The 26,287-nt window shown below is 52.2% G+C and overlaps 1 protein-coding gene across 4 annotated transcripts in view; it reads right to left on the minus strand.

Moving 5' to 3' along the window:
* Positions 1-24,552, minus strand: part of TECR (trans-2,3-enoyl-CoA reductase) — a 35,464-nt gene extending 10,912 nt beyond the window's left edge. For 2 of the 4 annotated variants that reach the window (XM_010361565.2, XM_030935173.1), the window contains exon 1: positions 24,420-24,552. In XM_010361565.2, the coding sequence (XP_010359867.1) occupies positions 24,420-24,434 (15 nt within the window). In that variant the 5' untranslated portion in view covers positions 24,435-24,552. Of the gene's footprint in view, positions 1-9,005; positions 9,081-24,419 lie in introns of those variants that run through there. The other 2 variants (XM_010361564.2, XM_030935172.1) reach the window with 1 other exon arrangement.
* Between the last annotated feature and the right edge of the window lie 1,735 nt (positions 24,553-26,287).

Genomic DNA, 26,287 nt, shown 5'->3' on the forward strand with positions numbered 1-26,287 from the left:
GCAGAAGAATCGCTTGAACCCAGGAGGTGGAGGTTGCAGTGAGCAGAGGTCGCGCCACTGCACTCCAGCCTGGGCAACATGGCAAGACTCCATTTCAAAAAAAAAAAAAACACACACACACACACAAGGCAGAGACAAGCGGTGAAATTCGGGATTCTGGACAGACTATGGAGGTGAAGGCAACATGGCCCGAGAGTGGAGTGGGTGTGGGGATGAGAGGTACAGGGAAGGAGGGAGGAGCAGGCACCACCTGAGCCCAGGCTAGAAGAGCTGAGCCTGCGACTCCTGCCCACCCTCTGGAGGCGCAGCCCACAGGCCTGGCGCACACAGCCAGGCACAGAAGGCCTCTGGAGCCTCAGCTTCCGCAGCTTCACAAACAAGCCAACCCTGGCGCTTCCCAGTCCCCTCCCAGCTGTAAACAAGCAGGCTCAATGGCCTTGCTGGCGGCAGAGTCCACATCACAGGACCCAGCAAGGCGCCTGCCCGCCCTCTCAGCCCCAGACTAGGGGCAGACCTGGGCCAGATGGGGAGCTTGGATTCTGGGCCGGCCTCACCCACCATGGCTTATGAACCTGCAACTTCTGTGTGTCCTAGGACTCGACTTGCCTGATGGTGATGAGTGAGAACAGCTACCAACAGTTATTTCACATTCCCTGCCCGGGGCTGGAATTGCCGCAGCTTCCCAGACGTCTCTCCTACAGCAGCTGGAGGGGAGCAGGAACCATTAACTCCGTTTCACAAATGAAGAGGCCAAGATCTAAGCAGTAAATCCCAGAGCCCAGAAGACCATGCGTGCATGTTCAAAGCCAGGCCATACCCCACCACACATGGGCCTCCAAGGCCCCCTCGCAGAGCTGATGCAGTGCCACACAGCCCACCTCTTGAGCTCAAAGCTCCAGCAGGCTTTCTCGGACCCCACAGGGGACTGCGCTCCCTGGCAGGAAGCATCTTCTCCCAAGTCTGGGGCACAAGAGGCCTGGCTGGAGGTGCGAGCCCTGGTCGGTGCAACCAGGGCCCCAGGTAAAGACACAAAGGGTCCGACAGCTCCTGCAGCTGGCCAGCCAGGCACTCACCGTCCCCATGCCGGGCACAAGCGCTGCTGCACTCATCGCCTGAGCTCCCTGTCCAGGCAATGCCCAGCACAGAGGTCGGAGGCCTGGCCCGATCATGCCCAGAGCCAAGCTGGCCACCTCACCCCCATCACCTTGCCCCCATCACAAATGCAGAGACTCCGACACATTCATCTGGACTCCGGCTCCGTGGGTTGGCCCGCTCGGCTCCCTTTCCTTCCCACTTCCAGAAATATCAAGTCAATCTGCTAATGCCAGGATGGCTGAGAAGACCTAGGGCTCAGCTGCCAGGAACCCTGCACAGGCCACGCCTGCTCAGCCAGAAATACCACCTTCCCCAGTGGCCTTGGCGTGTGACCTCGTTTCTCAGCGGCACCCGGGGGCGGCCGCACCTGCCTCCCCGAGGTGCCATGGCAGAAGCAGAATGTCACCGGGAGTGGGGAGGAAGCACTGAGAGATGCTGACCTCCCACTCCCAGGCCCCTGGACCACTCTGCTCCTGTCTCCCACCCCTGCTGGCAAGTCGAGAGGTGCCAGGGTCTCAATGCCAATGTCCCTAGGCTCTTGGATCCGAGGCCAGGGTCAGGTACAGAGACAGCGGTAGCCCGGGGCCCGGAGAAGCTGGAGTTGCTATTCCCACCCCGGGGAGCCCCAAGACAGCAGGGAGCAATCCAGCCTTGGAGGATGGTCATCGGACGCACGAGCTCCTGGCTTGGGCGATACAGCCACAGGAGTCGGAGGACGAATATGGCACAGGACAAACACAGCGGGAAGTCGGAAAACCTGGGTCTCAGCCCTGGGCCTGCCCCCATTCTCCGTGGCACCCATGGCCTACGCCCCTCCCTGGGGCTGTGCCCTCGGGCCTCCGAGGAGCACTGGCCCACGCAGAGCAGCACTGCTCTGGCCTGTTTCATTCAGATGTGCCACCAACAGTGACATCTGTCAGATGCTCACCCCGTACTTAGGACTGTGCTGAGACCACCACCCAGGCCTCACCCAGGCAAAGGACTCTGATGCCTGTTAAGTGGCTCGGAAAACTGGGGCTTGGGAACGAGGAAGGCCTTGCCCGAGGTAAGTGGCCTGCAAGTGCAATGTGAGTGTCCACCCGGCTTGCTCAGGCCCAAAAGCTCCTACAACAAAATAACGCCTCCGTTCTAGAGAGCAGGGCTATATGCAACAGAGAAAGGAAAAGGCATGCCGGGCACGGTGACTCATGCCTATAATCCCAGCACTTTGGGAGGCCAGACGGGGAGGATTGCTTGAGCTCAGGTGGTCAAGGCTGCAGTGACCTATCACTGCACCACTGCGCTCCAGCCTGGGGGACAGATGCCATGCTTTCTCAAAAAAAAAAAAAAAAAAAAAAAAAAAAAAAGAGAGAAAGAAAAAGGCCGGGCACAGTGGCTCACACCTGTAATCTCAACACTTTGGGAGGCCAGGGTAGGTGAATTGCTTGAGCCCAGGAGGTCAAAGCTGCAGTGAGCTATGACTGCACCACTGACTATACTCCAGCCTGGGTGACAGATGAGACCCTATCTCAAAAAAAAAGAAAGGCCAGGCACGGTGGCTCGCACCTGTAATCCCAGCACTTTGGAAGGCCAAGGCGGGCAGATCACTTGAGGTGAGGAGTTCAAGACCAGGCTGGCCAAGATGGTGAAACTCCATCTCTACTAAAAATATAAAAGGCCGGGCGCGGTCGTTCAAGCCTGTAATCCCAGCACTTTGGGAGGCCGAGGTGGGCGGATCACAAGGTCAGGAGATCGAGACCATCCTGGCTAACACAGTGAAACCCCGTCTCTACTAAAAAGTACAAAAAACTAGCCGGGCGAGGTGGCGGGCGCCTGTAGTCCCAGCTACTCGGGAGGCTGAGGCAGGAGAATGGCGTGAACCCGGGAGGCGGAGCTTGCAGTGAGCTGAGATCCGGCCACTGCACTCCAGCTTGGGCGACAGAGCGAGACTCCGTCTCAAAAAATAAATAAATAAATAAATAAATAAAAAATAAAAATACAAAAATTAGCCGGGTGTGATGGCGCACACTTGTAGTCCTAAGTACTTGGGAGGCCGAGACAGGAGAATCGCTTGAACCTGGGGGCGGAGGTTTCAGTGAGGCGAGATCACGCCACTAAACTCCAGCCTGGGAGACACAGCAAGACTCTGTCCAACAACAAAAAAAAAAAAAAAAGGAAAGGAAGAGAGAAAGAGAAAGAAAGAAAAAGAGAGGGAGGGAGGGAGGGAGGGAGGGAGGGAGGGAAGGAAGGAAGGAAGGAAGGAAGGAAGGAAGGAAGGAAGGAAGGAAGGAAGGAAGGAAGGAAGGGAGAGAAAGAGAAGGAAGGAGAGAAAGAGAAGGAAGGAAGGAGAAAAGAAAGAGAAGGGAGGGAGGGAAAGAAAGGAAGAAAGAGAGAAAGAGGAAGAAAGAAAGAAATAAAGAAATAAGGGTAAAACCAAAACAAAAAACAAAAAACACACCACCACCACCCTGGATGCAATCCTCCTGCAGACACTGAGGACTGAGTCTCTGCCTGGCCTGAGGACCCAGTCCGCTGGCCTCTGCCCCACAGCCTCACACAGCCAGGCTGTACCAGAGCAGAAGGTCTATCAGCAACTCATACCACAGGGGGGCCCAGGCAGGGTTTACAGCTGGGCAATGCCCCCTGCATGTTTTCCTGTCACAAACTAAGACCGTCAATGGGCCTGGAAAAGCAGGGGCATGTCCTCAATGCTGAGAGGCACTGCCACAGGGGGCGGTGTTAGACCTGCCTTGCCTGTCTGCTTCTCCAATTAGTAAATGGGTGTGTCTGCAAGAGGATCTAACACAGGGACTGCTTATGAATTAGGGAATTCCTGCAGCCTGGGCAACATGTCACAACTCTGTCTCTTACACAAAATATAATAATTGGCCGGTTGCGGTGGCTCATGCCTGTAATCTCAGTACTCTGGGAAGCCGAGGCAGGTGGATCACCTGAGGTCAGGAGTTTGAGACTAGCCTGGCCAACATGGTGAAACCCTGTCTCTATAAAAATTAGCTGGGCATAGGGGTATGGGCCTGTAGTCCCAGCTACTTGGGAGGCTGAAACAGAAAAATCGCATGAACCCAGGAGGTAGAGGTTGCAGTGAGCTGAGATCATGCCACCACACTCCAGCCTGGGCGACAGAGCAAGACTCCGTCTAAAAAAAAAAAAAAAAAAAAAAAACAAAAAAAAAACTGATGCTCCTGGCCACTGGGGCCAACCCTCAAGGAGCTCCAGTGCAAGAACCAACCACCCAACTCCCCGGGTCCCAGACCCCTGGGGAATGGTACAGAACTGCATCTCTGCACCCACGGCTGGGTGGCAGTTGGTGACCACACCTGGGTCTCTCTCCAGCTCAGGGCAGGAAGGCGCTGTCGGACCAGAAAGCTGGAAGGGGGCCAGAGGCTGAGCCCTGCGGACACAAACTGACTGAAGGAGCCAAGCCCCTACTGCCCGAGTCCAGCAGACAGGTTAGTCCACCCCCATGAGCTCAGCTTGCCAAGTAGCCTAGACTGGGATCTATGTGGCTGGCCTTATACAAGCGGCAGCAGCTAACACCACCCGCCCACTCACAACCAGCTAGGCACTGAGGCTCATCCTCAACACGAATCATCTCCTTTGCAATGTATTCATCCTCTTTTGCAGATAAGGAAACTGAGGCTTGTTTGTTCACTGACACATGCCAGGCACTGTTAAGAACTTTGGGGTTCAGCTATAGAAGGAAAGACAAAAATCCTTGATCGCATGAAACTGACATCTTAGCAAAGAAAGAATGACAATGAAATAAATCGCTATATGTAATATATTCAAACGTGACATGTGACATGGAAAGAAGAAAAAAAGGAAAGCGGACAGGGAGTGGCAGCTGATGGGGACAGGTGTACAGTTCATTTTTTATTTATGTTTTATTTTTTGAGACAGAGTCTCACTCTGTTGCCCAGGCTGCAGTGCAGTGGTACAATCTCGGCTCACTGCAACCTCCGCCTGCCAGGTTCCAGCGATTCTCCTGCCTCAGCCTCCTGAGTAGCTGGGATTACAGGTGTGTGCCACCATGCCCAGTTAATTTTTGTATTTTTAGTAGAGATGGGGTTTCACCACGTTGGTCAGGCTCGTATCAAACTCCTAACCTCGTGATCCACGCACCTCGGCCTCCCCAAGTGCTGGGATTACAGGCATAAGCCACCGCGCCTGGCCTACAGTATTTTATAAAGTGGCCAAAAGCAGAGTGCAGGTCAGGTACACTGGCTCATGCCTGTAATCCCAGCACTTTGGGAGGCCAGGGCAGGAGGATCACTTGAGCCCAAGAGTTTGAGGCCAGGCTGGGCAACACAGCGAGACCTCTATCTCTACAAAAACTATTAAAAGCCGGGTTAGAAGGCCGAGGGTAGATCACAAGGCCAGGAGTTCAAGACCAGCCTGGCCAATATGGTGAAACCCCGTCTCTATGAAAAATACAAAAATTAGCTGGGCGTGGTGGCACATGCCTGTAGTCCCAGTTACTTGAGAGGCTGAGGCAGGAGAACTGCTTGAACCCAGGAGGCGGAGGTTGTGGTGAGACGAGATCGTGCCACTGCATCCTAGCCTGGCGACAGAGTAAGACTCCATCTCAAAAAAAAAAAGTCCAATTAAAGGTTGTAGAAATAATTCTGTGAAGATAATGATGGCTTAGACAAAGTGGTCAGCAAACTACAGCTGAGAGGGCGACTCTGGTCTACTGCCGGCTTTTGAACAAACTAAAAATGGTTTTAACATTTGTTTTATCTTTTAAAAAATAAATGAAGTTTTTACCATTTTTAAGCGGGTGGAAAAGAAATCAAAGAAACCTATTGCATGACACGTGAAAATTAAATTCAAATTTCGGTGGCCATAAATAGAGTTGTATTGAACATGCCATGCTCACTGGATGACATCTATATGTGATATATTCATATATGGCTGCCACTGTAGTGGTATCACTGCCACTAAGATGTCTGAGATGGTTGGATGCGGTGGCTCATGCCTGTAATCCCAGCACTTTGGTAGGCCAAGGTGAGCAGATCACTTGAAATCAGGAGATCGAGACCATCCTGGCTAACATAGTAAAAGCCCATCTCTACTAAAAATACAAAAAAAAAAAACGGGCATGGTGGCGGTCACTTGTAGTCCCAGCTCCTCAGGAGGCTGAGGCAGGAGAATGGCATGAACCCGGGAGGCAGAGCTTGCAGTGAGCTGAGATTGAGCCACTGCACTCCAGCCTGGGCAACAGAGCGAGACTCCATCTCAAAAAATAAATAAAAAATAAAATAAAATAATAAAAAATCCACATGGAGAGATCCAGTTCATTGAGAAGCACCAGCTGCCACCACCCTCCCATCCTGAATCAGACAGAAATATCTGAGTGTGCAAACTCAGTGCTCTGCAAACTTTTTGCTCCTAAAATAATTTTGCAAATGTTATATACACCCCCAACATTTTTAAGGTGACATCTAGTATTTTTTACCTAAGCTTTAAGAGTTGCCAAAGATGTCATTTTTGGCCTACTGTCGGTATTAAAAGTTTTACATATTTACAGGGCCCTGTTAAATCTATCTACAGAGTCTAAATGCTTTGGTAATTTGAACCCTACCATTATCCCTTTAAAAAAAACTAAGAGGTTATGAATAAGCTCTTTAACATTTGCTCTCTTTTTGCTTTGAAGTTGGTTTCTGTTCTCCTCCTTCATAGGATCTTATTCTAATACATGTTTATGACTGAAGGTTAGCACTAATTACCCTATCACATTGAATTGAAATTTAATTTTTAGGCTGGGTGCAGTGGCTCACGCCTGTAATCCCAGCACTTTGGGAGGCCAAGCACTTTGGGAGGCAGACCACTTGAGGTCAGGAGTTTGAGACCAGTCTGGCCAACACAGTGAAACCCTGTTTCTACTAGAAATACTAAAACTAGCTGGGTGTAGTGGCGTGCATCTGTACAGTCCCAGCTACCTGGGAGGCTAAGATGGGAGAATGGCTTGAACCTGTCCTCAGAGGCGGAGGCTGCAGCAAGCCAAGATCGCGACACTGCACTCCAGGCAGGGCAATAGAGCAAGACTCCGTCTTAAAAAAAAAAGGAAAAGAAAAAAAGAAATTTAATGTTTAAGAAATATTTCAGTGGGCCGGGCGCGGTGGCTCAAGCCTGTAATCCCAGCACTTTGGGAGGCCGAGACGGGCGGATCACGAGGTCAGGAGATCGAGACCGTCCTGGCTAACACGGTGAAACCCCGTCTCTACTAAAAAAAATACAAAAATCTAGCTGGGCGAGGTGGCGGGCGCCTGTGGTCCCAGCTACTCGGGAGGCTGAGGCAGGAGAATGGCGGGAACCCGGGAGGCGGAGCTTGCAGTGAGCTGAGATCCGGCCACTGCACTCCAGCCTGGGCGACAGAGCGAGACTCCGTCTCAAAAAAAAAAAAAAAGAAATATTTCAGTGACCAAAGGTTCTAAGCATAAAAAGAAAAATCCAGGCTAGACATGGTAGTGCATGCAGCCAGTCAAGACAGTGAGAGCCCTGTTTCTATAAATAAATACGAAAAAGAAAATTTCTTCAGGAGGTTGCTCACTACAACCCCTCCCTCCCGGGTTCAAGCAATTCTCCTGCTTCGGCCTCCCAAGTACCCAGGATTACAAGAACTTGCCACTGCACCTGGCGAATTTTTGTATTTTTAGTAGAGGCACGGTTTCAGCATGTTGACCAGGCTGGTCTTGAACTCCTGACCTCAAGTGATCCACCCACCTCGGCCTTCCAAAGTGTTGAAATTACAGGTGTGAGCCACCGCACCTGGCCTAGGGTGGAGTTTTCTTAGAGCAAAAAAAAGAATCCCAACTCTAGAATTACTTCTGAGTTAGATGCCCAAAAACTTTCACTGCGATCCATGATCGGAAATGTCTGTAATGATTTCCCAGCTGAGTAGCCCCCTAGCCCCGCCCCCATGATTTTTCTGAAAGCAGATTTGTGACCACCCCAGGTGCAGCAGGACTCGGTCCCCAAGGACGAGCTAGCCTGGATCACTTCCTCACCTTCCAGGCAGGTCCCCAAGAGTCAAGTGGCATGGCGGCGGGCATGACCTGGCCAGGGAGGGAGATCAGGGTCCCAACTCCTAGTCCAGTCATGTCCTGGGGTCTCTATGTGGCCCACAGGAGCGCTGATCAAGCCTTGAATGGAATACTGAGCCACTCAGCTCTGCCTGAGGGGGGCTGCAATTACCTGCTGCGTTGTGACCCATTTCCAATGTTCCTCAGGGACAGCAGGAAGAAGCCGGAGAACCCACACAGCCCATTCCCAAGCCGCAGCCCTTTCCAAAGCACAGCAGGGAGGTACTTGTCACACGGAGACCTACAAAGGGCTCAACCGTGTGCAGGGGTGTCTGTCACTCCCAAAAACCTTTTCTGCTAACTGTGCAGTTTGCAGTCGCCATGCAAGCAACCAACATGGACTGTGCCTCTTGCTGCGCCGGGCCTGCCTGTGCCAGCTGCTGGGCTCGGTGATGAATGGCAGTCAGGCGGGTCTACATGTGACAGGAGCATGCGGGCAGTGATCCAGGGGCCGGGATATGACAGTGTGCACGACTGAGAGAGGCCATCCCCCCCGCCCCCCAGGCTTGCTGGTGCTCAATGGGACGTGAACAAAGCACCTATTACATAATACAGGGTCACGATGTACCAGGCGCTGTGGAGAGAAGACAGCAGGGCAGAGGGCCCAAAGGGCCACAGTGGGTATGCCCAGGAAAGCCCTGCTGAGGAAATGGGATTTCAGCAGAGGGCCAGCATGAGGCTCCCTGGCGGGGAATGCAAAGGCCCTGAGGTAGCACAGAGCTTTGGGGAAGTGGGTGACACCCGAGGCTGGAGCCAAGTAAATTATAGGGGGAGCAGCTGAGCAGCAGGCTGGAGCGGAGCCAAGACAAGTGCTTTAGGTTTTACCCTTGAGCGAAGAGGAATCGCTGGAGTGCCACAGGCTGCTTGGGTTTCTTGAAGAATCATCTCTCTGCTGGGGACAGAGGAACAGTAGGGGAGCAAATGTGGCTTCGGAGACAGCGGTGAGAGGCTTGGAAACAACCCAGGGCAGAGACCCAGGTGGCTTGGACCAGGGAGGGAACAGAGGAGGGAAGTAGTGAAAAGGACACCCTAGTTCCTAGATTGAGATGTCACTGGTTCGAGATGTCACTGGTTCAAAATGAGCCACCTGACGGGCGTGGTGGCTCATGTCTCTAATCCCAGCACTTTGGGAAACAGAGGCAGGAGGATCACTGGAGCCCATGAGTTCAAGACCAGCCCAGGCAACATAGCAAGACCCTGTCTCTACAGAACATTCTTAAATTAGCTGGGCGTGGTGGCATGCACCTGTGGTCTCAGCTACTTGGGAGGCTGGGGCACAAGAATCCCTTGAACCCAGGAGTTGGAGGTTGTAGGGAGCCGTGATCGTGCCACTGCACTCCAGCCTGGGTGACAGAGCGAGACCCTGTCTCAAAAAAAAAAAAAAAAAAAACAGGAATGGCCAAACTCCACAGCAGCAAAAGATGAGCCAGGTTCAAGGAAGAGCAGAACCCTCCACTACTGTCATCAAGGATATGCTATAAGCTCAGGACCCACCCTCAAGGCCAGACCTGCCAGTCCCGCAGAATGGCCGCACCCCCTGAGATCATGCGAGCACCCTGTCCTCATCAGCTGCAGTGACTTTTGAGGGCAGACATCAATTATACGGCTAAACGCCTGAACCTGTCCCGTGCTTTGCTCTGCAGGACAGTGGCCTCTAACCAACATTCACATACTCATTCCACAAGTATCCAGAGACCCTCCCCAGGGCCAGGGGTTACAGGGTACAGCCAGGGGCTTACACAAACATGCCTTATCAGAAGGTGCCAAGTGCCGTGTGGAGAACTCAAACATGAGTGGTGACAAGGTGATGAGTATAACCTGGGTGAGTCAGGGGCAGAGGCCTCTTGGAGGTATTTTGTCACATTCAGACCAAGACCACACAGCCAGCCTCTCCAGAAACCGTCCCCACACCAGTATTTGGATAGGGATTCTCCAGCTCTGTCCTCTGTGGATCCCCCATCCCTGGCTGGGAGACTGTTAAAACTATTCTCTGGGCCCAGCGCGTTGGCTCACGCCTGTAATCCTAGCACTTTGGGAGGCTGAGGCGGGAGGATCATCTGAGGTCAGGAGTTCGAGACCAGCCTGGCCAACATGGTGAAACTCCGTCTCTACTAAAAGTACAAAAATTAGCCAGGCGTGGTGTGGTGCATGCCTGTAATCCCAGCTACTCAGGAGGCTGAGGCAGGAGAATCGCTTGAACCTGGGAGGCAGAGGTTGCAGTGAGCCAAGATCGTGTCATTGCACTCCAGCCTGGGCAACAAAGGAAGACTCTGCAGGGGTGGGGACGATTATCTGAAACAAGTAGTATACCGACAATACACTGTTTCCAACTATACATGTCTCCTCAGGAATTCCAGTATCTGCACACATACCCCCACCCCACCCTCTGCAATCCTCCAACCCTACCCAGCTCCTGAGAAACGTTCATTCAGCAGCTCCACCCACCTGCCCACCTCCTAAGTTAGACACTTGAGGTGTGTCTGGAGGAACAGCTTCTCCCCACAAGGAGTCTCGAGGCTCAGCTCCATGACTTCAGCCTGTTTCCAGATGGTTCCTGAAGCCCCAGGGCTTGTGTTAACTTCCCACTCCCACCCCCAACTTGGCCCCCACCCTGAGGACAAGCCCAGTTCCCACGCTCTGGCCAGTGATCCCTGTTCACTTTCAAATGGGGGGGAAAAAAGGAATTTAGAAGGACCCAGGAGACTGCACAAAGCCCTGCAGTCTCTCAGGCAGTCTGTGAATGGCTGCCTCAGCTTATATAAGAGCCTGGTTAGAGCAGGGACAGGGGCAGGTCAGTGTGACACAGCTACAGGGCCACAGAGAGGGCCTTCACACCTTGCAGGGCTGGGAACACTCATGACCCACGTCCAGCCAACCATGTAACTGGGGTGAGTCGATCCGCTCCCGGTAAACCCCACATGCAATCCACGGTACGCTTCTCAGAATAAGGAGCAAGTGCTCTGTGCATTTTTACTACAAACACCATGGTGGCTGGGCATAGTGCCTCAATGCCTATAATCCCAACACTTTGGGAGGCCAAGGCGGGTGGATCACCTGAGGTCAGGAGTTTGAGACCACCCTAGCCAATAGAGCGAAACACCGTTTCTACTAAAAATAAAAAAATTAGCCAGGAGTGGTGGTGGACGCCTGTAATCTCAGCTACTCGGGAGGCTGAGGCAGGAGAATCGATTGAACCCAGGAGGCGGGGGTTGCAGTGAGCCGAGATTGCACCACTGCACTCCAGCCTGGACCACAAAAGTGAAACCCCATCTCAAAAACAAACAAACAAACAAACAAAATACACTATGAGGGTCCCCTAAGGATTTAAAAAATGAACTGCCCTCCAGTAGGGAATCTTTTAGGTAAAATCAGCAGAATGTGGTCGGGCATGGTGTCTCACACCTGTAATCCCAGCACTTTGGGAGGTCAAGGCAGGAGGATCACTTGAGCCCAAGAGTCGAAGACCAACCTGGGCAATATAGCAAGACCCCGTCTCTACTAAAAACAATAATTCATAGGTAATTGAATAAAACAGGAAAGGGACTTTCATTGCCATCAAAATGAGGCAGGGCACAGTGGTTCAGGCCGGTAATCCCAGCACTTTGGAAGGCCGAGGTGGGTGGATCACTTGAGGTCAGGAGTTCAAAACCAGCCTGGCCAACATGGTGAAACCCTGTCTCTACTACAAATACAAAAGATAAGCCAGGTGTGGTGGCACATTAGCTGGTAATCCCAGCTAATCGGGAGGCTGAGGCAGGAGAATCGCTTAAACCCAGGAGGCAGAGATTGCAGTGACCCAAGATTGTGCCACTGCACTCCAGCTTGGGTGACAAGAGAGAAACTCCATCTCAAAAAAAAAAAAAAAATGAAATGAAGTCTACAGGTCTCTCTGGGTGGCTACAAAGCCCTGCCCTGTCAGCCTCATCCCTCAACGTGGGACATCTGCAAACCCCGGGCTCCATGCCTCTGCACGGAACACCACTCGGTTCCCTCTGCCTAGAACACCATTCTCCTCCCTGGACCCCAAAGACCTTGACCTTCAGGCCTTGGCTTAAATGAAAGGATCTTGAGGGCAGAGAAAGTGGTTCGTTCTCCCCAGGATTCTTAGCATTGATAAGGGGGAAAAAAATATGTTGGAACGAATGAACTAATGAATAAGTGACGGACTGGAAAAGAGAGGCAGGGCCCCATGACGGGAAAAGGCCTGGACCAGCAGAACCTGCCCACAACCTGTGTGGTGAGGGGCAGGCCCCAGTGTTGTCTTGGCAGCTTCCATCTCAGAAGGGCCCCTGTGCCAGGAGGGTTGAGATGATGGGGAACAGGACAGCCACAGGCAGGATAGGCCCAGGGCTTGTGGCCAAGAGGCCAGAAGAAGCTGGTTTCCAGCCAGGCACGGTGGCACACACCTAGAATCCCAGAGCTTTGGGATGCTGAGGCAGGAGATCACTTGAGCCAAAGAATTCAAGACCAGCCTGGGCAACATGGTGAGTCTGTCTCTCTACCAAAACAATCCTTTAAAAATTAGCCAGGCACTGGCCGAGTATAGTGGCTCATGCCTGTAATCTCAGCACTTCGGGAGGCCGAGGTGGGCAGATCACTTGAGCTCAGGAGTTCAAGACCAGCCTGGCCCACATGGTGAAACCCTGTCTCTAATAAAAACACCAAAATTAGCCAGGTGTGGCCTGTAGTCCCAGTTACTCAGGAGGCTGAGGCAAAAGAATGGCTTGAAACCGGAAGGCGGAAGTTGCAGTGAGTCGAGATCATTCCACTGCACTACAGCCTGGGCAAAAGCAAAACTCCAACTCAAAAAATAAATAAATAAATAAATAAAATAACAGCCAGACATAGTGGTACACACACCTGCAGTCCCAGCTACTTGGGAGGCCGAGGAGGGCAGATCACTTAAGATCAAGAGTTCCAGGCCATCCTGGCCAACATGGTGAAACCTCACCTCTACTAAAAATACAAAAATTGTGGCCAGGCATGGTGGCTCATGCCTGTAATCCCAGCACTTTGGGAAGCTGAGGCAGGTGGATCACCTGTGGTCAGGAGTTCAAGACGAGTTTGGCCAACACAGTGAAACCCCATCTGTACTAAAAATACAAAAATTGGCTGGGAGCAGTGGCTCACGCCTATAATCTCAGCACTTTGGGAGGCCGAGGCGGGTGGATCACAAGGTCAGGAGATCGAGACCATCCTGGCTAACACAGTGAAACCCCATCTCTACTAAAAGTACAAAAAAATTAGCCAGGCAAGGCGGCATGCGCCTGTAGTCCCAGCTGCTGGGGAGGCTGAGGCAGGAGAATGGCATGAACCCGGGAGATGGAGCTTGCAGTGAGCAGAGATCACGCCACTGCACTCCAGCCTGGGTGACAGAGCAAGACTCCGTCTCAAAAAAACCAAAAAAACAAAAATTAGGGGGGTACGGTGGTGGGCACCAGTAATCCCAGCTACTCAAAAGGCTGAGGTAGAAGAATGCTTGAACCCCAGAGGTGGAGGTTGCAGAGAGCCAAGATCACACCACTGCACTCCAGTCTAGGCGACAGAGCGCAAGACTCTGCCTCAAAAAAATGTATTTTTTAAAAAATAAATAAAAATACAAAAATTAGCCAGGCATGGTGGCAGGCACCTGTAGTCCCAGCTACTCAGGAGGCTGAGGCAGGAAAATCCCTTGAACCCGAGAGGTAGAGGTTGCAGTGAGCCGAGATCCCACCACTGCACTCCAGCCTGGGCAACAGGGCAGGACTCCGTCTCAGAAAAAAGAAAGAAAAGAAAAGAAAAGAAAAGAGAAAAGAAAGAAAAGAAAAGAAAGAAAAGAAAAGAAAAGAAAAGAAAAGAAAAGAAAAGAAAAGAAAACACAACCCAAGCCCAGATGGGCTGCGAAGGAGATGAGTGGCGTGGCGGGGTGACAGGCAAGGGGATGGACTCAAGATTGGATGGCCAAGGAAGGTCTCTCTGGGGGACATGGAAGCTGAGTGCTCAGTAACAGGAAGGGCCAGGCATGAGAAAAGCAGAGGGAAGCACATCGGGGGCCGAGGGAACAGCATGTACTCAGGGCAGGAACGTGGCTTTGGGTATCTGCAGAGAGGAAAGACAGTAGCGCAGTGACAAGTGAGGAAAGCAGGGGACAGATGACAAGAAGCCTCTGAGGGAGGGTTCTGAGTCATGGCACACTAAGATCCTCTCACTCACAGGCAAAAAGGCCTTCTGCCTGTGGCTGGGTGAGGGACAGACAGCCAGCAGGGAGCAGGAACAGAAGATGCATGCTCCTACTGAGGTAGCTGTGATAGGCACCTGGTGGCCAGACTGTCTTCCAGCCTCCATTTCCTGGGATGATTCTTTGTCATAAGAGATCAAAAACTGGCTCTGAGTGTGTTGTGACTTCCCTAAGGGTCTTCCCATGAGGAAAGAAGGAGCTGATCATCTCAAAATGTGACTTGTGGCCAGGTGCAGTAGCTCACGCCTGTAATCCCAATACTTTTGGAGGCCAGGACAGGGAGATAACGAGGTCAGGAGATCGAGACCATCCTGGCTAACACGGTGAAAACCCGTCTCTACTAAAAATGCAAAAAATGAGCCAGGCGTAGTGGCGGGCGCCTGTAGTCCCAGCTACTCGGGAGGCGGAGGCAGGAGAATGGTGTGAACCCGGGAGGCGGAGCTTGCAGTGAGCCAAGATCGCACCAATGCACTCCAGCCTGGGCGACAGAGCGAGACTCTGTCACACACACACACAAAAAATGTGACTTGCATGGTGTGTGACGTTATATCAAAACTGAGGCACTGACATCTGGGTTTCTTCCTCTGTCTTCTGGGCATATATTTGGCATCAGTCTGTCTCCTGGCACCTGGTGGACCTTCTTCATTAAGTTATGAGGCCTTTCTCAGCCAGGCACTGGTGGCACACGCCTGTAATCCCAGCACTTTGGGAGGCCGTGGCGGGCGGATCACGAGGTCAGGAGTTCAAGACCAGCCTGGCCAAGATGGTGAAACCCCGTCTCTACTAAAAATACAAAAATTACCCAGGCACGGTGGCGCACGCCTGTAATCTCAGCTACCTGGGAAGCTAAGGCAGCAGAATCGTTTGAACCCAGGAAGCAGAGGTTGTAGTGAGCCGAGATTACGCCACTGCATTCCAGCCTGGTGACAGAGTGAGACTCCATCTCAAAAAAAAAAAAAAAAAAAGTTGTGAGGCCTTCCAAAGAGGTCAGATGCCAAAAGCATCTCAGGCAGCCCTGGGGATGCCGATCTGTCCTTACCTGCGTAACGTGGGTCCCTCTCTGCTTAATGACGTTTACCCTGCCTGTGGGCCACCAAGCGTGCTGGGAACTTCACACTCCCCTGCAGGCCTCCAGGTGTCCTTATCCTGGTCTCACAGGTGACAAAACTGAAGCTTAGGTTAAGTCACTATCCCAAGGGCAGAGTGGGTGGCCTCCAAGTCCTACACCACCACCACATGCTTCATTCTTCCCCCAGTGCATGACCCACAGCAAAGCCCACTATGATTCTAGAAGAATCCCAGCTCTGCTACCCACTAGCTGTGGACAAGTAGCTTCACTTTCTGCGCCTCAGTTTCTCCATCAGTCAAGTAGAGATAAGAACAGCATCTATTTCTTATGTTTAGTATGAGAGTTAGATATGTTACTAGATAAGAAGCACCGACACTGCGGGGCGCCGTGGCTCATGCCTGTAATCCCAACATTTTGGGAGGCTGAGCTGGGCGGATCACCTGAGGTCAGGCGTTTCAGACCAGCCTGGCCAACATGGTAAAACCCCGTGTCTACTAAAAATACAAAACCTAGCCGGGTGTGGTGGCGGGCGCCTGTAATCCCAGCTACTCGGGAGGCTGAGGCAGGAGAATCGCTTGAACCCGGGAGGCGGAGGTTGCAGTGAGCCGAGATCGCGCCATTGCACTCCAGCCTAGGGGACAAGAGCGAGACTTCGTCTCAAAAAAAAAAACACCACTTAGAATTAAGCACTATATTCACCGTAATTTACTAGGACGATTACTATGTTCTGGCTGCTGCGGGAAATGTCCCAGGTATTAAAATATTCTCAGCTGCCACTGTCAATACCAGCAAGAAGGTGTTAAGACCCAGCCTGAACTTGACCAACTAGCTCAAGGTCTCTGGCCTTTCTCACGCAGCCAGGCTTGTCAGTGAAAGTGCAGGATTCCCGACCAAACCCAACCACCTTATCAGAGCTGCAAGGCCTTTCCAAGCACCGCCCTTACTCAAGGCTGTCCACACTCCTCTGATCTCCTCAGGAACCAGTTAGTCCAGAGGGCTTTGCTGGACCCAGCTGGTGGAGCCTCTAAACTCACCTGGGTGCGGCTGAAATAGCTACTCCACCTGGCACACACCAAAGCCCACAACACATCCCGTCCCACTTTCTTGCTACTCGGTCCCGCCTCCCCTTCCCGGGTCCCACGGCTTCCTCCTTGCCCCGCCTCCTCTTCCTGATCCCCACCTCTTCCTCCTCAGCCTCGCCTCCCCATCCCTGGCCCCGCCTCTCACATCCCGGCCCCGCCTCTTCCACCTCGGCCCTGCCTCCTCCTCCTCCTCAGGACACGCCTTTTCCTGCTCAGCTCTGCCTCCCACTCCTTGGGACCCGCCTCCCCCTACTCGGCACCCTTCCCCTTCCTCAAGCCCCGCCTCCTCAGCCCCGCCTCCCCACATCTGCCCTACCGTGTCCAGAGGTGAGTAGGGTCGCACTACTTGTCAAATGTTAGCTGCTGCAAGGTGCTGCACCAAGCTGAGGCTTTTCCAGGCAAGTATCTGCTCATCCAATGCTCACCAGACCAAGAACCCCTTCAAACAATAATAACCCTGGGATGCAGGGACAACTATCCCAGTCAATATGAACATCGGGCAGGAGACAGGAAGGGGCTTGGGCTATAGCGCTTGCCACTTTCCGTGGTGTAAAGACCCTACCTGTGACTTAGCGATGTCAGCCTGCTATCCCTGAACATAAAGTTGGGAAGATGCACACCATCAGACAATGCGAGCCGGGTCTCGCACACCCAGGTGTCATTTTAAGGATGAAAAAGCTAGCTCAAGGTCAGTCGCGGGGGTTCACACCTGTAACCCCAACTCTTTGGGAGGCCAAGGCGGGAGGATCACTTAAGGTCAGGAGTTCGAGACCAGCCTGGCCAATATGGTGAAACCCCATCTCTACTAAAAATACAAAAATTAGCCAGGCGTGGCAGTGGGTGCCTGCAAACCCAGCTACTCAGGAGGCTGAGGGAGGAGAATCACTTGAACCCAGGAGGCAGAGGTTGCAGTGAGCCGAGATGGTACCACTGCACACCAGCCTGGGCGACAGAGGGGGTACTCTGTCTCAGGAAAAAAAAGAAAAATACAACTAGCTCAAGAGGCTAAAGAACTTGCCCATAGGCTCCAAACCTTGTCAGTGGCGGTTAAGCATATGAACCCAGCACTGATCCAAAGCCCGCAGGCACTGCCACCTTCCCAGGAAGAGTATCAATCATCAACACTGCCCAACCCAAAGGGGAACTGGCCTGCAGCCCTGGAAAAGGCCTTCTTCTCTGGGTCTCAGGTCCCTCATCTGTAACTTTACAGAAGTTAAACAAGAAAAACTCCCTCAAGCCTGGGGCTCTGAGATTCTGAGTGCCTACAGCAGAGAAATTGCCTAAGTACAAAGCTATGTCCAAGGGAACAGAAGGGACTCCACCAGGAGAATCTGCCCAGTGAGTCACCATCTGCTCAAAGCAAGAAGCCTGCAGGAGGCCGGGCGCGGTGGCTCAAGCCTGTAATCCCAGCACTTTGGGAGGCCGAGACGGGTGGATCACGAGGTCAGGAGAGTGAGACCATCCTGGCTAACATGGTGAAACTCCGTCTCTACTAAAAAATACAAAAAACTAGACGGGCGAGGTGGCGGGCGCCTGTAGTCCCAGCTACTCGGGAGGCTGAGGCAGGAGAATGGCGTGAACCCGGGAGACGGAGCTTGCAGTGAGCCAGGATCCAGCCACTGCACTCCAGCCTGGGCGACAGAGCGAGACTCCGTCTCAAAAAAAAAAAAAAAGAAGAAGCCTGCAGGAAAATCTGAAAAGCCCAAGATCCGCCCCCCACCAACCCCGTCAGGAATTTGGCCTGAGTCCGGCTAATATAGGAAAGGTCTTTACAGTTCACCACAGCTCAAGGCTCGCCACTTTGTTTTTTTGTTTTGTTTTTTTGAGACAGAGACTCACTCTGTTGCCCAGGCTGGAGTGCAGTGGCACGATCTCGGCTCACTGCAACCTCTGCCTCCCAGGTTCAAATGAATTCTCCTGCCTCAGTCTCCCAAGTACCTGGGATTACAGGTGCGTGCCATGATGCCTGGCTAACTTATATTTTTATTGGAGAGGGGGTTTTGCCATGTTGGCCAGGCTAGTCTCGAACAGCCTGACCTCAGGTGATTCTCCTGCCTCAGCCTCCCAACGTGCTGGGATTACAAGTGTGAACCACTGCACCCAGCCAAGGCTCATCACTCTCAATCCTGCCCTTACTGCAAGGGGCAGCTCATCTGATTTTAGGGCAGAGATCCTCTCCCAGCAGTCCACACTGACCCACAGCATCTCACCCTCCCTTCAGGGATGCTCTGTCCTCTGAACACAGCAGGACAGCTGTCCTAGGACATCATCAGCAGAGAAGCCATCAGCATGGAAAAAGCTGGAGTCAGACAAACCCAGGTTCAGCTCCCCAGCTTCCAGGCTCTGTGACCTTGACCAGCTTAGTTTACCTCTCTGAGCTTCAGCTGCATTATCTGTAAAGTGGAACACTAGTTCCCATCCTGACCAGGTACTAATAAGACTCACCCCTGGGCGAGGCGCGGTGGCTCACACCTATAATCCCAGCACTTTGGGACACCAAGGCAGGAGGATCGCTTGAGCCCAGGAGTTCGAGACCAGCCTGGACTAACATGGTGGAACCCCATCTCTACCAAAACTACAAAAATTAGCTGGGCGTGGTGGCATGCACCTGTAATAACATCTACTTGGGAGGCTGAGGCAGAAAAATCACTTGAACTGGGGAGGTGGAAGTTGCAGTGAGCTGAGATCGTGCCACTGCACTCCAGACTGGGTGACAGAAGGAGACTCCGTCTCAAAAAAAAAAAAAAAAAAAGAAAGCATCCTAAACGCGGGTTGTGGGGACCCCAAGAGGCTGAGGCTTCCTCACCTCTGGGTACTCAGCTGCGGGAAATGGGCAGTGACCTGAACAGCTGGCGGCTGAAGAGACTGATTTTCTCTGGAATTAACAGGCTCATTTACAAGATGTAGTAGCTGTTTTTCCAGTTGCTACTGGGCTCATTGCTTTGAGTCTCATCTGCAGTGGCAAAAACAGCAATAAAATAAATACATATACATACACACACACACACACACACACACACACACTACTGTGTCCTAGGATAAGCAGTTCACTTACCGACCTGGCTCTGACCCCAAGACAATGCCAAGGCCTGCTCTGGCATTCTAAGACGAGGGTTTCAGCCAAGGCCTGGAGGTGACCTGTTCTAGATAGAGGCTTCACCTCAATCAGGCCACAGAATGGATAACTTTTCCTCTCAGATCAGATGAGATTTGGCAGTGATATGAGACTACTATGGAACATCCACCAATCTCCCCTCCTGCTGGGATCCCAACTGCCATGATATCAGTCCTCAACCAGACATGAATTCATTGTGTGACAGTCAGCACGTCCTGCACCCCTCTGGGCGTTACCTCTACCAACTGTAAATTACACTTCATAATCCCCAAGGTCTCTCCAGGAGCCAAGAAAGTCTTTTGAAGGGGGCTAACCTCTCAGTGGACAAGAGACTGCTTGAGGGTGGGAAGATGGATTTAGTCCCAAGCAGAAATAGATTTTTTTTTTTTTTTTTTGAGACAGTCTCGCTCTTGTCACCCAGGCTGGAGTGTAATGGCGCAATCTCAGCTTACTGCAACCTCCGCCTCCCGAGTTCAAGTGATTCTCCTGCCTCCGCTTCCCAAGTAGCTGGGATTACAGGCGCCCACCACCACACCCGGCTAATTTTTTGTTTTTTGTTTCTTTTGAGACGGAATCTTGCTCTGTCTCCCAAGCTGGAGTGCAGTGGCGTGATCTCGGCTCACTGCAAGCTCCACCTCCCGGGTTCACGCCATTCTCCTGCCGCAGCCTCCCGAGTAGCTAGGACTATAGGCGCCCACCACCACGCCCAGCTAATTTTTTGTATTTTTAGTAGAGACAGGGTTTCACCGTGTTAGCCAGGATGGTCTCGATCTCCTGACCTCATGATCCTCCCGCCTCAGCCTCCCAAAGTGCTGGGATTACAGGTGTGAGCTACCACGCCCAGCCTAATATGTGTATTTTTAGTGGAGATGAGGTTTCATTATGTCGGCCAGGCTGGTCTCGAACTCCTGACCTCACGTGATCTGCCCACCTTGGCCTCCCAAAGTGCTGGGATTACAGGCATGAGCCGCTGTGCCCAGCTGGAATATACCCTTTATTTATTATTACTTTTTTAAAACGGAGTCTCGCTGTGTCACCCAGGCTGGAGTACAGTGGCATGATCTTGGCTCATTGCAACTCCACCTCCCAGGTTCAAGTGATTCTCATTCCTCAGCCTCTGAGCCAGTAGCTGGGACTACAAGGTACGTGCCACCATGCCCAGCTAATTTTTTTGTTTTTAGTAGAGACAAGGTTTCACCATGTTGACCAGGCTGGTCTCGAACTCCTGATCTCAAGTGATTCACCCACCTCAGCCTCCCAAAGTGCTGGGATTACAGGCATGAGCCACCTCGCCAGGCCAGAAATACATTCTTTGATGTAGATAAACCTTTTCTCAAATTGCTTGTTAAATGTGAGTGAAAGCATCTTTTCTATTTTTATTGACCTATAATAAACACATGCAGTTAAACTAATCTGCTTGCTATGTAATCCGCTGGGCCAGGAGACAACTGCTTCTCCCACCCAGAAGCCCTGTCACTATCGCCTCCATGGGTACTTGGCAAAGGTTGGCAGAGAATAACAAAGAATGCAGCAAAACATCAATTTATTATTTTCCTCCAAGGTCACTTTGAACAGTGAGTTTGAAGATTTTCCCTTCTTTTTTTTTTTTTTTTTTTTGAGACGGAGTCTCGCTCGATGGCCCAGGCTGGAGTGCAGTGGCCGGATCTCAGCTCACTGCAAGCTCCGCCTCCTGGGTTTATGCCATTCTCCTGCCTCAGCCTCCTGAGTAGCTGGGACTACAGGCGCCCGCCACCTCGCCCGGCTAGTTTTTTGTATTTTTTAGTAGAGACGGGGTTTCACAGTGTTAGCCAGGATGGTCTCGATCTCCTGACCTTGTGATCCGCCCACCTCGGCCTCCCAAAGTGCTGGGATTACAGGCTTGAGCCACCGCGCCCGGCTTTTTTTTTTTTTTTTTGAGACAGACTGTCACTCTCTCGTCCAGGCTGGAGTGCAGTGGCATGATCTCAGCTCACTGCAACCTCTGCCTCCAAATAGCTGAGATTACAGGTGTGTGCCACAGCACCCGGCTCAATTTTGTATTTTTAGTAGAGACGAGGTTTCTCCATGTTGGCCAGGCTGGTCTCGAACTCCTGACCTCAAGCGATCCAGCCACCTCAGTCTACCAAAGTGCTCAATTACAGGCGTGAGCCACCATGCCCAGCCAAAGCTCCCCCTTCTTTCTGGGAGAGAAAAGGATTAAAAGTATGGTAGAGCATATTCTCCAGTCCAAGCCTTGGGCTTCAGGCTGTGCCTAGCTTCCTGAAACAAAAGCGCTCACCCCCAGGGTGCTCAGAGGCCTACTTTATCTGACTGTTAACTAGCAAAACTAAACCAGCTACATTTTGCAAAATGCCATATGGATGTTCCAAACTGCATGTTTCAAGCTTGACGTGGTGGCTTTTTTTTTTTTTTTTTTTCTTGAAACAGGGTCTCTGTTGCCAAGGCTGGAGTGCAGTGGCCTGATTTCTGGCCTCACTGCAGCCTCAACCTCTTGGGCTCAAGCCATCCTCCTGCCTCAGCCTCCCGATTAGCTGAGACTACAGTAGTGGGACTACAGGTTTAGACACAGAGTTTGAGAGGGGAATCCATATCAGAACTTTATTCTAGAATGAAAACGTAAATGACATTATTAGAGATTATTGAATACAAACCTCCTCATTCTTGATACCATGTCAAAACTTACAGGATTTCTGGGTTAAAGGCTTCTAAGGGGCCAGGTGCAGGGGCTCACGCCTGTAATCCCAGGACTTTGGGAGGCCAAGGTGGGTGGATCACCTGAGGTCGGGAGTTCAAGACCAGCCTGACCAACATGGAGAAACCCCGTCTTTACTAAAAATAAAAAATTAGCCGGGCGTGGTGGCTCATGCCCGTAATTCCAGCCCCTCGGGAGGCTGAGGCAGGAGAATCACTTGAACCTGCGAGGTGGAGGTTACTTAAACCTGGAAGGTGGAGGTTGCAGTGAGCCGAGATCGCGCCATTGCACTCCAGCCTGGGCAACAAGAGTGAAACTCCGTCTAAAAACAAAACACAAAAAAACAAAGGCTTCAAAGGATTGTGGGTAAATTTCCAAAAATAATAGCAATAAAGGGGGCAGGAGATAGAGGTAGTAATATTCGACTTGTGAATAAAAACAAACAGCCAAGCATGCTAGCTCACATCTGTAATCCCACTACTTTGGGAGGCCGAGGCGGGGAATCACTTGAGGTCAGGAGTTTGACGCCAGCCTGGCCAACATGGTGAAACCCCCGTCTCTACTAAAAATACAAAAAATTAGCCGGGCATGGTGGCAGGCACCTGTAATCCTAGCTATTTGGGAGGCTGTGGCAGGAGAATCGCTTAAACCCAGAAGGCGGAGGTTGCAGTGGGCCAAGATTGTGCCATTGCACTCCAGCCCAGGCAATAAGACCGAAACTCTGTCTCCAGAAGAAAAAAAAAAAATTCTTTCTACGTATCCAGGGTATCTAGAGTAGTCAATTCATTGAGACAGAAAGTAGAATGGTGGTTGCCAGAGGTGGCGGTGAAGAGGAATGGGGAATTAGTATTTAATGGCTACACCTTCTGTTTTGCAAGATGCAAAGAGTTCTGGAGATGGGCGGTGGGGGTGGTTGCACAACAACGTGAATGTTCTTAATGCCACTGAACTGTACACTTAAACATAGTTAAGTTGGTAACTTTTATGTGTATTTTGCCAGAATTTTTTAAATTGGAGGGGAAGTGAGAAACAAGAAATCGCTCGACCTGCTGTTTTTCGTTTGAGGACCAGCATGGCATAGTGGCTAGGAACTAAGACCTTGGCGTCCTGAGTTCCCCTATCTGTTTTGCATTTACTAGCAAGGGGCCTCTGAACAAGTCACTTGATATCTCTGAGACTTTATTCATCCTTACAAACAGAAGTAATAATAGTTCTTATACAAGGTAACAGAATCTCACCAGCACAACAGTAAGCACTTGCTAAATTGTTCTTATTTTGAATTCTGGTAACAAATTTTATTATTTGATGATAGTTACTTAAAAGTCAGCAATAATTCAAGGACAATTGGTTGAATTATTAATATTATATTATCATCTAGGGCGATAAGCACATCAAAAGGCTTCGTTTTAGGGGAAAAAGTGACCTAAGTTAGGAGTCAGAAGACATGGGCTTCAAGAGTGGCTGTGGGTGGTAGAAGATTTCTCCTTGATGACACACAAGGGTTGACGGAGATGACCTTAGATAACCAGAAAGCAGGATAGGCTTCGCTGCTCTGCGAAAGCCAGCAGTGGAGCTGCACCTCCCTCACCGCCTAAGTCTCCCGGGAACGTCCCGGGCGAGGGAAGGGGTCCAAAGGTCGTACATAAAAAGACTGATTGCAAAGCCCCTTCCTACGCTGGTGGCGGCGGCGTGGCGCAAGATTTGTGCAACACTCCCTCGGATTGGGAGCAAGGGTCCCGCACCTTCGTGGCTCCCATGACAAAGTCTGCAACTCAGCCCGCTGGGGGAGCTACAAGGAACCTGCAAGCGTCCCAGCCCCTGCAGAGACCCCCCCCAAAAAAAGCACCCCCAAAACAGCCTGGGTTGCAGATTTATAAATACCTCCTCCGCACATGCGCATTGGAATTTACGAGTGGCCCGGGGCGCAACGCTTGTCCACTGCGCCTGCGCCGTCCGACTCTTCCTTCGGGGCACAGGACCAGAAAGTGGGGTCCCGTGGTCCCGCAAAGAAGGAAAAACAATGGGTCAGCAGTGGCCACACGATCCCTGTTTCTCGCTTCTTACCTCGTAGTGCTTCATGGCTCCCTCCCACGGCGGCTACCGCTCCGCGGCTGCTGCTGCCGAACTGCGCGGCACAGCACAGGATACCTAGAGCTCTCGCGACCGCTGCGCTAGACTAAACACGACTCTGCGTCCGCCCCGCCCCTCCCGGCCGCGCGCGCCCCGTCGGCCAATCAGGCCACGAGGCGCCCACCTTAGCCCCTGCTCCTTGGGGCCGGTCCGAACCAAGACTAGGGCTAGCACCAGGCGATTGACCAATCAGCTTGCGAGAGCCACCGAAAGGGGCGTAGCGCCTGTAGGAGGGGCTAAAGAGAAGGGGCTTGACCATCCGCCAATCCAAAGGAGGCCTCTGCGCCGCGCGTCCCTTTGCCACGCCCCCTGATGGCGTCGCTGTGGAAACCAAGGTAAGCGACCGTTAGGCCAGACGGGGAGGCGGGGCAAGAAGTTGAGTGACAGGCAAGGCAGCATCCACATGACAGGCGGCGCCGACGGGGTAAATTCTGAGGTGGGAGGCTCCCGGGGTACAGCGGGAACAGCAGGAGAGGGCTAGGGACTGGGGTCGCGGGCTGTGGAGTCTGGATGGCGATGCCACTACGGGAGGAGACTCTTGAGTGGAAGGGAAGGAAGGGGGAAATGGGGTGGCGAAAAGCTCCCCATTTGGAAACCCCCAACCTGCAACCTTGAGCCCCAGCCCCATTCTGGGGGTGGCTTCACTGCCGTTTTTAATGAAAGCCCCCGCCCCACTTTGTTTTTTTGTTTTGTTTTGTTTTTGAAACACTTTCATTGTGTCCCCCAAGCTGGAGTGCAGTGGCACAATGACGGCTGACCGCAACCTCCGCCTCCTAGGTTCAAGCGATTGTCATGCCTCAGCCTCCCGTGTAGCTGAGATTACAGGCGCCCGCCACCACGCCCGGCTAATTTTTGTATTTTTTTAGTAGAGAGGGGTTTCGCCATGTTGGCCATGCTGGTCTTGAATTCCTGACCTCAGGTGATCCTCCCACCTTAGCCTCCCAAAGTGCTGGGATTACAGGGGTGAGCCACCGCGGCCGGCCCCCTCCCCACTTTGCTCCGCCCTATGGACAGGGGAACTACATTTGTCTCTGCTTGACTTGGTCCAGAATGCTGTCTAGTGGCTCCAGGGGGCCACTGAGCCCTTGAAATGGGGCTGGTCTAGGCCAGGCACGGTGGCTCACGCCTGTAATCCCAGCACCTTGGGAGGCCAAGGGGGGCATATCACCAGGTGAGGAGTTGGAGACCAGCATGACCAATATGGTGAAACCCCGTCTCTACTGAAAATACAAAAATTGGCTGGGCGCAGTGGCTCAAGCCTGTAATCTCAGCACTCTGGGAGGCCGAGACGGGAGGATCACGAGATCAGGAGATTGAGACCATCCTGGCTAACACAGTGAAACCCCGTCTCTACCAAAAAATACAAAAAAACTAGTCGGGCGAGATGGCAGGCGCCACCTAGTCCCAGCTACTTGGGAGGGTGAGGCAGGAGAATGGCGTGAACCCGGGAGGCGGAGCTTGCAGTGAGCTGAGATCCCACCACTGCACTCCAGCCTGGGCGACAAAGCGAGACCCGTCTCAAAAAAAAAAAAAAAAAAAAAAAAAAAAAGGCCGGGCGCGGTGGCTCACGCCTGTAATCCCAGCACTTTGGGAGGCCGAGGCAGGTGGATCACAAGGTCAGAGGATCGAGACCATCCCGGCTAACATGGTGAAACCCCGTCTCTACTAAAAATACAAAAAATTAGCTGGGTGTGGTGGCGGGCGCCTGTAGTCCCAGCTACTTGGGAGGCTGAGGCAGGAGAATGGCGTGAACCCCGGAGGCGGAGCTTGTAGTGAGCTGAGATCACGCCACTGCACTCCAG

The sequence above is a fragment of the Rhinopithecus roxellana genome, chromosome 8, assembly GCF_007565055.1.
Source record: "Rhinopithecus roxellana isolate Shanxi Qingling chromosome 8, ASM756505v1, whole genome shotgun sequence".
Lineage (NCBI taxonomy): Eukaryota > Metazoa > Chordata > Mammalia > Primates > Cercopithecidae > Rhinopithecus > Rhinopithecus roxellana.